Below are 15558 nucleotides of genomic sequence, written 5' to 3'. Positions count from 1 at the left end.
AGGGAATAATGGTCAAATAGGACCTGGTCTAAAGTAGAGCACTACATAGGGAATAATGGTCAAATAGGCCCTGGTCTAAAGTAGTGCACTACATAGGGAATAATGGTCAAACAGGCCCTGGTCTAAAGTAGTGCACTACATAGGGAATAATGGTCAAATAGGCCCTGGTCTAAAGTAGTGCACTATATAGGGAATAATGGTCAAATAGGCCCTGGTCTAAAGTAGTGCACTACATAGGGAATAGGGTTCAAACAGTCCCTGGTCTAAAGTAGTGCACTACATAGGGAATAATGGTCAAACAGGCCCTGGTCTAAAGTAGTGCACTACATAGGGAATAATGGTCAAATAGGCCCTGGTCTAAAGTAGAGCACTACATAGGGAATAATGGTCAAACAGGCCCTGGTCTAAAGTAGTGCACTATATAGGGAATAGGGTTCAAATAGGTCCTGGTCTAAAGTAGTGCACTACATAGGGAATAATGGTCAAATAGGTCCTGGTCTAAAGTAGTGCACTACATATGGAATAGGGTTCCATTTGGGACGGAGCAATACATCACTGACCTGGGAGAAAACATGGAGAACCCTGTACTCACCATGTTACCAATCTGTCACCAATCACTTTGCTGATCCATCAGAAACCAATAAATATCTCCAAGTCTGTTGAACAAAGTGATTTTCATTGTAACTGGAGTCATACCGACACACACACACACACACACACACACACACACACAGACACACACACACACACACACACACACACACACACACACACACACACACACACACACACTGTCTGCAGTGATTGGCATTATAATGTAATTTACTTATGTATTTATTTTCTGTTGTACAGAGTTGTCTACTGTTGTCTGTCGCCCCCCAGTGGTTCTTTGTTGTAAGAACGAACTTAACTCCGTCCCAAATGGTACCCTATTGTAGTGCACTATAAAGGGAATAGGGGACCATTAGGGACGTATCTAACTGGAATATGTTGTTGCACTACGTCCTAATGATTAGCTCTGGTCCAGGGTGTGACGTGCATCTTGATGGTGCTGAACCGTCTTGATGGATATAACACCCTGGACCAGAGCTACCTAACAATACACAGCTGGATAATAAGTCCTGTTATCTGATATTCTGAATAATGTTGTATTTTATACGTTGTTAAACTGATAAAAAAGGAGAAACCCGCACACTGCTCTTGCTAGTATCACTGCTCTTTATTCAGCTTTCCGTATCGGCCTCAAGGCCTTCGTCAGAGCTCTGTGAGTGTTAGTCGTTTGCACCCTTATGTAGACATTGCATCGAATGGGGTTGGAGTCGAGGGGAAATGAACATGTGTTACCAAATATAACAATGTGCATTTCATAAGTATTCAAATAAAGTGTGTACATAAAACGTATTAAACACGTTCTGCCCAGGACCTTGACATTCTGCCCCGGACCTGGACGTTCTGCCCCCCCAATGTGTTTGGCTTTGGGTCCATTTTTCATCTCAGCTAAAAGTCGGAGGAACAGAACATAATAGCAGCCCAATTAATAGTCCTCTGCTACAAATGAAACACCATTTTAACACATCTGGTTAGTAGGGTATATAATCAGTTCAATGTCAGTAAAATAGCCTTGTATTTTCAATCTGATTACATTGATAAAATCACCAGTGGCCTGGTTGTTCTGCCGCCCTAGGCGAGACAAAAATAATTACATCTTAGACATCCTTATGGATCTAAACTTGGCACTTTCAAAAGTGACCTTTCCACCCAGACAGAGGCTCCACTGACGCAGAAAACTGTAAGCTTCAACCGCTGGCTTCTCGTCCCTTGTAAAACCCAACAACAGAAGCGCTTCACTAAAAGCTGCCTGGGTTTAAACAAATATATTCTCTTTTCAGAAAGAGAAAAGCTCAATTAATAGGGACAGAATAGTAGAGTCAGTTTTTTTGTATCTCTTCGAATATTCTAGGCTGCAGTTCAGCTTCAGATTGTCATAGAGAGGAATCAATATATCTCCATATGCATCGGAGTCCCGTCTTTCTCGGGCATTTCAGAGCTTGTTTCTACTATAAGACGTCACAGAGTTAAGCATTGTTATAGAACGCTTGATATCATCTGGATACGTTTTATGTATTTATTTACAAATATAAAGAAAACAATAGATATATAATTTTTGCTATTTTCATTAACAAAGGATACGTGATACCCTCAGTCAATTCGAGCCCTGGTTTTAGTCAAACACACCAAGCCCTTCCCAGACACGGAGGTATTTAATCAGAACCAAACACACCAAGCCCTTCCCAGACACGGAGGTATTTAATCAGAACCAAACACACCAAGCCCTTCCCAGACACGGAGGTATTTAATCAGAACCAAACACACCAAGCCCTTCCCAGACACGGAGGTATTTAATCAGAACCAAACACACCAAGCCCTTCTCAGACACGGAGGTATTTAATCAGAACCAAACACACCAAGCCCTTCCCAGACACGGAGGTATTTAATCAGAACCAAACACACCAAGCCCTTCCCAGACACGGAGGTATTTAATCAGAACCAAACACACCAAGCCCTTCCCAGACACGGAGGTATTTAATCAGAACCAAACACACCAAGCCCTTCCCAGACACGGAGGTATTTAATCAGAACCAAACACACCAAGCCCTTCTCAGACACGGAGGTATTTAATCAGAACCAAACACACCAAGCCCTTCCCAGACACGGAGGTATTTAATCAGAACCAAACACACCAAGCCCTTCCCAGACACGGAGGTATTTAATCAGTACATGCGCCAGTATTGTAGTATTTGTCTATACCGACATCTATGGAGGATAATTGTGTCCGTCAAACAGGAAGTCTTACCACTTATTTATTGGAGGATGAAGAAATAAGCTCCAATGATCTGTGTAATTGTGTGTTTCTGACCGTTAACATGTTGGGTGGACGCGTGTACATATAGGAGGTTCCTTACCAGGCAGAAGGGAGTTTCACTTTAACCGCTGCATCGGAGAGTTACAATGTTGCTGTCACTATGTAACCTACTACCTACAGTAGGAAAACGAGTTTCTAATTAATAATATCACACCTGTTATCACACATGGCACGACCCCATAATTGTTACAATTACAATAGAAATAACAGTTTTATATTACATATTTAACATATATTTTAATATTCCTGTAGAACTGTAAAACACAGTAAGATCATTTGAGCTTTGGAAACAAGCGCGTTCATGAATGCATGGTGGGCCTCATTATAAATGGGTGGGCCTCGTTATAAATGGGTGGGCCTCGTTATAAATGGGTGGGCCTCGTTATAAATGGGTGGGCCTCGTTATAAATGGGTGGGCCTCGTTATAAATGGGTGGGCCTCGTTATAAATGGGTGGGCCTCGTTATAAATGGGTGGGCCTCGTTATAAATGGGTGGGCCTAGTTATAAATGCATGGTGGGCCTCGTTATAAATGCATGGTGGGCCTCATTATAAATGCATGGTGGGCCTCGTTATAAATGCATGGTGGGCCTCGTTATAAATGCATGGTGGGCCTCGTTATAAATGGGTGGGCCTCGTTATAAATGGGTGGGCCTCGTTATAAATGGGTGGGCCTCGTTATAAATGGGTGGGCCTCGTTATAAATGGCTGGGCCTCGTTATAAATGGGTGGGCATCGTTATAAATGGGTGGGCATCGTTATAAATGGGTGGGCCTCGTTATAAATGCATGGAGGGCCTCGTTATAAATGCATGGCGGGCCTCGTTATAAATGCATGGCGGGCCTCGTTATAAATGCATGGTGGGCCTCGTTATAAATGGGTGGGCCTCGTTATAAATGGGTGGGCCTCGTTATAAATGCATGGTGGGCCTCGTTATAAATGCATGGTGGGCCTCGTTATAAATGCATGGTGGGCCTCGTTATAAATGGGTGGGCCTCGTTATAAATGGGTGGGCCTCGTTATAAATGGGTGGGCCTCGTTATAAATGGGTGGGCCTCGTTATAAATGCGTTGAGGGCCTCGTTATAAATGCATGGTGGGCCTCGTTATAAATGGGTGGGCCTCGTTATAAATGGGTGGGCCTCGTTATAAATGGGTGGGCCTCGTTATAAATGGATGGGCCTCGTTATAAATGCATGGTGGGCCTCGTTATAAATGCATGGTGGGCCTCGTTATAAATGCATGGTGGGCCTCGTTATAAATGCATGGTGGGCCTCGTTATAAATGCATGGTGGGCCTCGTTATAAATGCATGGTGGGCCTCGTTATAAATGCATGGTGGGCCTCGTTATAAATGCATGGTGGGCTTCGTTATAAATGCATGGTGGGCCTCGTTATAAATGCATGGAGGGCCTCGTTATAAATGCATGGTGGGCCTCGTTATAAATGCATGGTGGGCCTCGTTATAAATGGGTGGGCCTGGTTTTAAATGCATGGTGGGCCTCGTTATAAATGCATGGTGGGCCTCGTTATAAATGCATGGTGGGCCTCGTTATAAATGGGTGGGCCTCGTTATAAATGGGTGGGCCTCGTTATAAATGCATGGTGGGCCTCGTTATAAATGCATGGTGGGCCTCGTTATAAATGCATGGTGGGCCTCGTTATAAATGCATGGTGGGCCTCGTTATAAATGCATGGTGGGCCTCGTTATAAATGGGTGGGCCTCGTTATAAATGGGTGGGCCTCGTTATAAATGCATGGTGGGCCTCGTTATAAATGCATGATGGGCATCGTTATAAATGCATGGTGGGCCTCGTTATAAATGGGTGGGCCTCGTTATAAATGCATGGTGGGCCTCGTTATAAATGCATGGTGGGCCTCGTTATAAATGGGTGGGCCTCGTTATAAATGCATGGTGGGCCTCGTTATAAATGCATGGTGGGCCTCGTTATAAATGCATGGCGGCCTCGTTCCGCTGGAGCAGTGTAAAATAAGCTTTATGTCAATGACCCAGCCTTAACGAATTTGGTTTATTTCCATATTGAATGTGATTGTCCAACATCATCATGTATTTATTGTGTAGAGTGACCTCTTTCCTCTGTTGTGGTGCTGCATTGCAGTCAGCGATGGTTTCTCTCGGTAGCTGTCCAGGGTCCTGAAATCAAATCATCTGAGTTTGCTTGGACACCAGCCTGATCTCCAGCTCCTTCCACCTCTGGAAACTATCTGGGTGGTCATGTGACTTCTCATGAGAGGCTGAGGAGGTGACATTGATTCTTCCAGTCCCTGGTTCCATCCCTGACCAGCGCAGATTTGCACACGTGTGAAAAAAGTTTGCAACAAAAACAGAAGTCTGCATCGTTTTGCTTGGAATAGACAAGCCTTGGTCTCTCCACTCTCTCCCCGTTCGCCATCCTCCTATTGTAGTTGGCCACCGAAAACTTTCGTTGCCCCTCATCTCTTGGTAAATTCCCCTCCTTATCCTGATGTGGCCCATCCTGCGCTAACATATCCCGTAAAGATCCATTCATATATTTTGTCCACTCACCGGGATCTTCTATGATTTTGTCTGGGATTCGGATTTAGCAGCAGCACCACCACTGTCACCGGGGACAGGGAGCGACGAATCTGAGTCTGTGTCCAAGATAGTAGGGTCTTCCCAGGCATTGTTTGGAGGTGTAGCTAGGCCTGGTGAGACCACCTGTTCTTGTCCAGCCAGAGAGCTGTCATCATCGGTGGAAGTGCAAGGCTCGGACTCCTCCGGTTTGTCCTCTTCGCTGCTAGAATCAGCTAACGGGGGCTCGTCGTTCTCGGTGAATGAATGTCCTGTCCTCGTAGGCTTGTAATTCTCCACACCGGCTGATGGACATTGCTGCACACTGATACATTTCACCAGAGAATGTCTTTGGTTTAGAGATTGTGTCCTCACACAGACACTTAAACAAAATACAATCATTTATTTGGCAGATTCATTTATTAATGTTTCACAATAGTATAATCCCATATAAAGACACACCTCACCATTCCTACAAAGGATAGTGTGAGTGAACTTCGGGAGAAGGGGGAATGGGGTGGGGGAGGGAACTGTAGCAGCACTATGAGCTGGTGGCTGGGGCACCGCGGGCGGTGTAGTGACCGAACAGGGGCGCCGCGGGCGGTGTAGTGACCGAACAGGGGCGCCGCGGGCGGTGTAGTGACCGAACAGGGGCGACGGAGGGCGGCAGACAATTGTCAAAATATCGTCTCAACTTCAGGTGCTGCCATAGGCGACGGTCTAATGGGAGGGCTGGCCCTGAACACGTCTGTTATCCCACAATGAGGACATCAAGTAAGTTTTCATAAATCATTGGGTTCCGTTCAAGAAGAAACGTCAGAGTAGTCTGAAGTGGAGGCATTAATTCATGTTGACATTTACAACATAACATGCATGGACATTTCATCATTAAGACCTTTAGGGAATCATGTCTGGAGGGTGAAAATCCCCCAACATTCTCATTAGCTCAGTGTTATATCACCTCCCCTGTCTGATATCTTGACTTTCTCTCTGTCACACAACCTATAGGTATTACTGTCATGTTGTAGGTCATTACAATGTACTGAGACTGGATAATCCCTGTCCTTACTCCTGATTCAACTTTTATGTTCACTAATTCTCTGAGATAACGAGAGGTTTTACCTCCATAACACAACCCACATGGACATTTCATCATGTAGATAACATGGGTGGTGTTTACCTACATAACACAACCCACATGGACATTTAATCATGTAGATAACATGGGTGGTGTTTACCTACATAACACAGCTCACATGGACATTTAATCATGTAGATAACATGGGTGGTGTTTACCTACATAACACAGCCCACATGGACATTTAATCATGTAGATAACATGGGTGGTGTATACCTACATAACACAGCCCACATGGACATTTAATCATGTAAATAACATGGGTGGTGTTTACCTACATAACACAGCCCACATGGACATTTAATCATGTAGATAACATGGGTGGTGTTTACCTACATAACACAACCCACATGGACATTTAATCATGTAGATAACATGGGTGGTGTTTACCTACATAACACAGCCCACATGGACATTTAATCATGTAGATAACATGGGTGGTGTTTACCTACATAACACAGCCCACATGGACATTTAACCATGTAGATAACATGGGTGGTGTTTACCTACATAACACAACCCACATGGACATTTAATCATGTAGATAACATGGGTGGTGTTTACCTACATAACACAACCCACATGGACATTTAATCATGTAGATAACATGGGTGGTGTTTACCTACATAACACAACCCACATGGACATTTAATCATGTAGATAACATGGGTGGTGTTTACCTACATGACAACAGCTCACATGGACATTTAATCATGTAGATAACATGGGTGATGTTCACCTACATAACACAACCCACATGGACATTTAATCATGTAGATAACATGGGTGGTGTTTACCTACATAACACAACCCACATGGACATTTAATCATGTAGATAACATGGGTGGTGTTTACCTACATAACACAGCCTACATGGACATTTAATCATGTAGATAACATGGGTGGTGTTTACCTACATAACACAGCCCACATGGACATTTAATCATGTAGATAACATGGGTGGTGTTTACCTACATAACACAACCCACATGGACATTTAATCATGTAGATAACATGGGTGGTGTTTACCTACATAACACAGCCCACATGGACATTTAATCATGTAGATAACATGGGTGGTATTTACCTACATAACACAGCCCACATGGACATTTAATCATGTAGACAACATGGGTGGTGTTTACCTACATAACACAGCCCACATGGACATTTAATCATGTAGATAACATGGGTGGTGTTTACCTACATAACACAACCCACATGGACATTTAATCATGTAGATAACATGGGTGATGTTTACCTACATAACACAGCCCACATGGACATTTAGTCATGTAGATAACATGGGTGGTGTTTACCTACATAACACAACCCACATGGACATTTAGTCATGTAGATAACTTGGGTGGTGTTTACCTACATAACACAACCCACATGGACATTTAATCATGTAGATAACATGGGTGGTGTTTACCTACATAACACAACCCACATGGACATTTAATCATGTAGATAACATGGGTGGTGTTTACCTACATAACACAGCCCACATGGACATTTAATCATGTAGATAACATGGGTGGTGTTTCCCTACATAACACAGCCCACATGGACATTTAATCATGTAGATAACATGGGTGGTGTTTACCTACATAACACAGCCCACATGGACATTTAATCATGTAGATAACATGGGTGGTGTTTACCTACATAACACAGCCCACATGGACATTTAATCATGTAGATAACATGGGTGGTGTTTACCTACATTACACAGCCCACATGGACATTTAATCATGTAGATAACAAGGGTGGTGTTTACCTACATAACACAACCCACATGGACATTTAGTCATGTAGATAACATGGGTGGTGTTTACCTACATAACACAACCCACATGGACATTTAATCATGTAGATAACATGGGTGGTGTTTACCTACATAACACAACCCACATGGACATTTAATCATGTAGACAACATGGGTGGTGTTTACCTACATAACACAGCCCACATGGACATTTAATCATGTAGATAACATGGGTGGTGTTTACCTACATAACACAACCCACATGGACATTTAATCATGTAGATAACATGGGTGGTGTTTACCTACATAACACAGCCCACATGGACATTTAATCATGTAGATAACATGGGTGGTGTTTACCTACATAACACAGCCCACATGGACATTTAATCATGTAGATAACATGGGTGGTGTTTACCTACATAACACAACCCACATGGACATTTAATCATGTAGATAACATGGGTGGTGGAACACGTAATAATGTCATTTATTTGGAACCGTTCTCCTGTATGTGGGTGGCAGAAACGTTCACACTTCATCATATTGTTGCACTGGGCTCAGCATCTGCATTTATAGCTACCAATCAGAAGAGGGCGTAAAAGAGCCTGGCTCGTTTTCTTTTGTGGCTGGAAGTTTGGCATGGACCAATTTGTCACGTAAATACGGGGTGGGTTCTTAGATTTACCCGACCTCTCCTATATACAATACGGGTGGGTTCTTCAATTTACCCGACCTCTCCTATATACAATACGTGGTGGGTTCTTAAATTTACCCGACCTCTCCTATATACAATAAGTGGTGGGTTCTTAAATTTACCCGACCTCTCCTATATACAACATTTACATTTACATTTAAGTCATTTAGCAGACGCTCTCATCCAGAGCGACTTACAATAAGTGGTGGGTTGTTAAATTCAGCTGGCAGAGCTGGGTCTGATAAAACATGACAATGGTTCTAAGGAGTTATCTTATCCATAAAGAACTTCTCACAGTCTTCAACGTCACTGAACTTCACCACTACATGTCTGTGCATCTGTCTGTCTGTCATTCTGTCTGTGTGACTCTGTCTAGATTTAGGTTCCCAAGGAAGGTACTCCTGATAGCGCTCAAACCCGTCTGGATCTTGACACTCTGAACATACGTTCTGCATCATATCTCTTACACCAGATATTATATTTTTTGTATTTTGTACTTTGTAAAAGGGTATTTTCTTTTTGTTTGCTGCAAAAACTGAAAAACCTGCTTGGAACGAAATACTGCTGTGAAACCTACAGGAGCCGTATCTTAATTTGATCATCCTGTTGTTGTAGGAATTTTCCTGCACAGAATGAAATGTTAATTTGTAATGTATTCCAGGTTGAAAAGGCTTCTAAAGTTTGTATTTTCTTCTTTAAAATGTCATACTTTTTTTGACCAAACTATTTTTTAACAACCCCTACAAAAAAATGTCCATTAATTATAAACAACATAACAATTTCCTGTTGCTGCAGGATAATTTCTGTTGTGTGAAACTGTCTCAAATGAATATATGGCATCTCTCTCTCTCTCTGCCTCCCTCTCTCTCTCTCTGCCTCTCTGTCTCTCTCTCTCTCTCTGCCTCTCTCTCTCTCTCTGCCTCTCTCTCTCTCTCTCTGCCTCTCTCTCTCTCTCTTGAATATGAATATATTCATCCAAGATATTTTTTTCTATTCACTACTAAAGTGACACGTCATTTTCCAGGAAGTAGCCTTGTAGTTTTTGTAGTCTTTCTGAATAGTCTTCAATGGGTAAAAACGCATCGCAATGGTCTTCAAGCCAAATAATCCATTAAAGGAATCTAGGCAGAGGTAAATTCATCCAAAAACAAAATATGTATTTTATATATATATACAGTATATATATATATCAATCAATCATTTGAAACCTGTCCTGTCCACAGAGGTCATGGATTGGAGGTTTGAAAACTGAAACAAGGCTGACCTCTGCTGGTGAGATGATTTGAGAACACTGCTTGAAAATCCTTTTTTAAATAATTTTACATTTATTTAACTAGGCAAGTCAGTAAAGAACAAATTCTTATTTACAATTAACGGCATACCCCGGCCAAACCTGGACGATGCTGGGCCAATTGTGCGCCACCCTATGGGTCTCCCAATCACGGCAGGATGTGATGCAGCCTGGATTTTGATGATTCTAGAATAATGTTTGAAAATCCTTCTTGACCAGCTACAGGTATGTTTAGAGACATGGTAGCTTCTTGACCAGCTCCAGGTATGTTTAGAGACATGGTAGCTTCTTGACCAGCTCCAGGTATGTTTAGAGACATGGTAGCTTCTTGACCAGCTCCAGGTATGTTTAGAGACATGGTAGCTTCTTGACCAGCTCCAGGTATTTTTAGAGACATGGTAGCTTCTTGACCAGCTCCAGGTATGTTTAGAGACATGGTATCTTCTTGACCAGCTCCAGGTATGTTTAGAGACATGGTAGCTTCTTGACCAGCTCCAGGTATGTTTAGAGACATGGTAGCTTCTTGACCAGCTCCAGGTATGTTTAGAGACATGGTAGCTTCTTGACCAGCTCCAGGTATGTTTAGAGACATGGTAGCTTCTTGACCAGCTCCAGGTATGTTTTGAGACATGGTAGCTAGCTGGTATGCTGGACTGGTTGGACACATAGTTAAGGCAAAGTTTGAATGAATAACTGACAACTAAAATAGTACTTTCAATAATTTATATTTTTAGCTCAAATAATGTGGTTTAATGTTGAATTGGAACATTTTGGAGTCACATGGTTACATTTAAAAAGCATGAGAACAAAACACCAGACTCTCACAGGCTTCATTCATTATAGATGTTTATTCCTTCAAATGGGAAGAAGATGGATACATACAGTGATAGAATTACATTCAGAACATATAATAGCATCTCTATGGTAACAGTGATAGAATTACATTCAGAACATATAATAGTATCTCTATGGTAACAGTGATAGAATTACATTCAGAACATATAATAGTATCTCTATGGTAACAGTGATAGAATGACATTCAGAACATATAATAGTATCTCTATGGTAACAGTGATAGAATTACATTCAGAACATATAATAGTATCTCTATGGTAACAGTGATAGAATTACATTCAGAACATATAATAGTATCTCTATGGTAACAGTGATAGAATTACATTCAGAACATATAATAGTATCTCTATGGTAACAGTGATAGAATTACATTCAGAACATATAATAGTATCTCTATGGTAACAGTGATAGAATTACATTCAGAACATATAATAGTATCTCCATGGTAACAGTGATAGAATTACATTCAGAACATATAATAGTATCTCTATGGTAACAGTGATAGAATTACATTCAGAACATATAATAGTATCTCTATGGTAACAGTGATAGAATTACATTCAGAACATATAATAGTATCTCTATGGTAACAGTGATAGAATTACATTCAGAACATATAATAGTATCTCCATGGTAACAGTGATAGAATTACATTCAGAACATATAATAGTATCTCTATGGTAACAGTGATAGAATTACATTCAGAACATATAATAGTATCTCTATGGTAACAGTGATAGAATTACATTCAGAACATATAATAGTATCTCTATGGTAACAGTGATAGAATTACATTCAGAACATATAATAGTATCTCTATGGTAACAGTGATAGAATTACATTCAGAACATATAATACTATCTCTATGGTAACAGTGATAGAATTACATTCAGAACATATAATAGTATCTCCATGGTAACAGTGATAGAATTACATTCAGAACATATAATAGTATCTCTATGGTAACAGTTACATTGCAGTCAGAACCTGACAAACTGTTGGCCCATGTATTAACAACAGTAATGTCTTTATATCATAAATCAATTAAACTTTATTTTCTACAGAATTGCATTCCCTTTCATGTGATATAGAGACACAGCAGTGAAAGTAGAAGGTAGGATATAAAGGTTTGACTCAGGGATTGAACCCTGGTCTCCCATGGGGGACTGTACTTTATCCTTGTCTGTTACCGCTGGACCAAACTCTGGGACTGTTCTGTAACACGTACAACACGAGACATTAACAATCCTCATCACATTCCTTTAACCCTTTCCCACTAACATCCCCACCTCCCTCTCTCTGCTCTTCTCTCTCTCTTTCTGAGAAGAACCTATTGGACACTTCTTTGGGAAAACCTGGACATCACCACCTGGGTAGTACTGCTTCAACATGTCATACAGATCTGACAAGGGATGGGGATCCAATACTTTTTTGTTCGTTTCCTCTTTGTTCTCACCCCAGTGTGCTTCAGCCATCCACTCTTTCTTCTCACTGTTGTAACAGCAGTAGGCTGTCCACATGATATCTGGGATGTTCACTCGGTTGTTCAGTGTGTTGCTCTTACTGGGCACTGCTCCAGTCACCACATAGGCCTTGATAACGTTATTATCTAGACACTGCTTCAGGAGAATCTTTCTAACCTTAAGCTCCATCTTTGCCCAGCTACCTTCATTAAATGTCTTTACTTGAGGAACAGAGTTTGTCAGGGTAAAGGTGGAGTCCTGATTAACAGGTTGGTGAGCAAAAGCTTTTGAAAACATGTGACCTTTGTTCACCTTCTTGTTTTTACCATCTATATCATAATCCTGATTGACAGCCTGGTGTGTATAAATGACTCCTTGTTTCTCCAGAATCATAACTGGGTCAACTCCTCCGTCCAGCTGTAGGAACAATATTCATTGCAGTTATACTGTATATACGGAACTGACCTGTACATCAGACCTGTACATCAGACCTGTACATCAGACCTGTACATCAGACCTGTACATTAGACCTGTACATTACAGTGCATTCTGAAAGTATTCAGACCCCTTGACTTTTTCCACATTTTGTTACGTTACAGCCTTGTTCTAAAATGGATTAAATAGTTTTTTCCCTCATCAATCTACACACAATACCACATAATGACATCACAATACCCCATAATGACATCACAATACCACATAATGACATCACAATACCCCATAATGACATCACAATACCACATAATGATAAAGCAAAACCAGGGTCTGAATACTTATGTATATAAGGTATCTGTTTTTTATTTAGGAAACTATCCCTTTAAGGAACGAAACAGACATGTAATCTTGCTAGAACAGACAGTAGTAATTGACATGTAATCTTGCTAGAACAGACAGTAGTAATTGACATGTAATCTTGCTAGACAGACAGTGGTAATTGACATGTAATCTTGCTAGACAGACAGTAGTAATTGACATGTAATCTTGCTAGACAGACAGTAGTAATAGACATGTAATCTTGCTAGACAGACAGTAGTAATAGACATGTAATCTTGCTAGAACAGACAGTAGTAATTGACATGTAATCTTGCTAGACAGACAGTAGTAATAGACATGTAATCTTGCTAGACAGACAGTAGTAATTGATATGTAATCTTGCTAGACAGACAGTAGTAATTGACATGTAATCTTGCTAGACAGACAGTAGTAATTGACATGCAATCTCGCTAGACAGACAGTAGTAATTGACATGTAATCTTGCTAGACAGACAGTAGTAATTGACATGTAATCTTGCTAGACAGACAGTAGTAATTGACATGTAATCTTGCTAGAACAGACAGTAGTAATTGACATGTAATCTTGCTAGACAGACAGTAGTAATTGACATGTAATCTCGCTAGACAGACAGTAGTAATTGACATGTAATCTTGCTAGACAGACAGTAGTAATTGACATGTAATCTTGCTAGAACAGACAGTAGTAATTGACATGTAATCTTGCTAGACAGACAGTAGTAATTGACATGTAATCTTGCTAGACAGACAGTAGTAATTGACATGTAATCTTGCTAGAACAGACAGTAGTAATTGACATGTAATCTTGCTAGACAGACAGTAGTAATAGACATGTAATCTTGCTAGACAGACAGTAGTAATTGACATGTAATCTTGCTAGACAGACAGTAGTAATTGACATGTAATCTTGCTAGAACAGACAGTAGTAATTGACATGTAATCTTGCTAGACAGACAGTAGTAATAGACATGTAATCTTGCTAGACAGACAGTAGTAATTGACATGTAATCTTGCTAGACAGACAGTAGTAATTGACATGTAATCTTGCTAGACAGACAGTAGTAATTGACATGTAATCTTGCTAGACAGACAGTAGTAATTGACATGTAATCTGGCTAGACAGACAGTAGTAATTGACATGTAATCTTGCTAGACAGACAGTAGTAATTGACATGTAATCTTGCTAGAACAGACAGTAATAATTGTCTACTGAAGGTTATAGTTCAACTTTGGCATTAAATGTCGATTTGAAAAGTTGTCTAAATTACCTGAGGTTCAATCATCCATTTATCTGGTCTTTTCCCGCTCGATCCGACCCCAGTGAAGGTGTAGGCTGAGAACACAGGGATCCTGTTGGTCGTGTCGTAGAGAGTTGCAAACATGTAGGTGTTGTAAACAACCTTGTTCTTCATGTATTTAAACAACTGGCAGATCGGCTTGTAGCGGTTCTGTTCCTTGACTATCCCATCAACCAAAATACCTGGGAGATTTGGAGTTGTCCCCCACAGGAAAAACTCTGTGCACTCTGGATCGAACCTGTTCACCACACGAGAGAAAGCAGGAGGAAGGAGAGAGAGAAGGAGGAGAGTAGAGAGATGATTCAATACCCCCATCATCACCTGAAGACTGTACACCACAGAGACAAAGATGAAGTTACAGAGACCAGTTGGTAGACTGGAGAGACTGTTGAGCTGTCAGGACAGACTGCTTTAAATAGTTATTTCAGAGACTCCTCCTTCAGATGTCAAAACAGAGGGTTGATTTGCATAAACTCCTCTGTATTCTTCCGTGGAAACTGCTGTAACAAATAAAATGTGACTCACCTCCTGTAGCTTATGGTTCTACTTTAGAATGTGGAACACACAGCCAATAGGGAGGTTTGATTGTTACACATGATAAATAGTCACACCTGTTCCACATAGAGAGGAGTTTATCCAACCCTCCTTGTCCAGTCTTGACCACTAATTATACCAGACAGGACTCATCTTCATACAGAGGAGTTTATCCAACCCTCCTTGTCCAGTCTTGACCACTAATTATACCAGACAGGACTCATCTTCATACAGAGGAGTTTATC

The 15558-nt window shown here is 41.0% G+C and overlaps 1 protein-coding gene across 1 annotated transcript; it reads right to left on the bottom strand.

Moving 5' to 3' along the window:
* Positions 1-12100: 12100 nt before the first annotated feature.
* LOC120039465 (endonuclease domain-containing 1 protein-like) lies at positions 12101-15134 on the bottom strand. The gene is made up of 2 exons (XM_038984856.1): positions 14750-15134; positions 12101-13106 (listed from the first exon to the last, which is right to left on the bottom strand). Exons 1-2 carry the CDS (start codon positions 15095-15097, stop codon positions 12489-12491), a joined length of 966 nt encoding a protein of 321 aa, XP_038840784.1. The 5' UTR covers positions 15098-15134; the 3' UTR covers positions 12101-12488.
* Positions 15135-15558: the final 424 nt, after the last annotated feature.

The sequence above is a fragment of the Salvelinus namaycush genome, unplaced genomic scaffold (assembly GCF_016432855.1).
Source record: "Salvelinus namaycush isolate Seneca unplaced genomic scaffold, SaNama_1.0 Scaffold273, whole genome shotgun sequence".
Lineage (NCBI taxonomy): Eukaryota > Metazoa > Chordata > Actinopteri > Salmoniformes > Salmonidae > Salvelinus > Salvelinus namaycush.
This window is presented reverse-complemented; position numbering and strand designations above follow the sequence as displayed.

What these genes read in the sequence shown, in the direction of transcription:
- LOC120039465 (XM_038984856.1), bottom strand. Translation starts at nt 15,097, where the DNA reads ATGATGGGGGTATTGAATCATCTCTCTACTCTCCTCCTTCTCTCTCTC. An exon ending in AATGGATGATTGAACCTCAG is followed by an intron (nt 13,107 to 14,749) that starts GTAATTTAGACA and finishes TTGTTCCTACAG; the next exon opens with CTGGACGGAGGAGTTGACCC.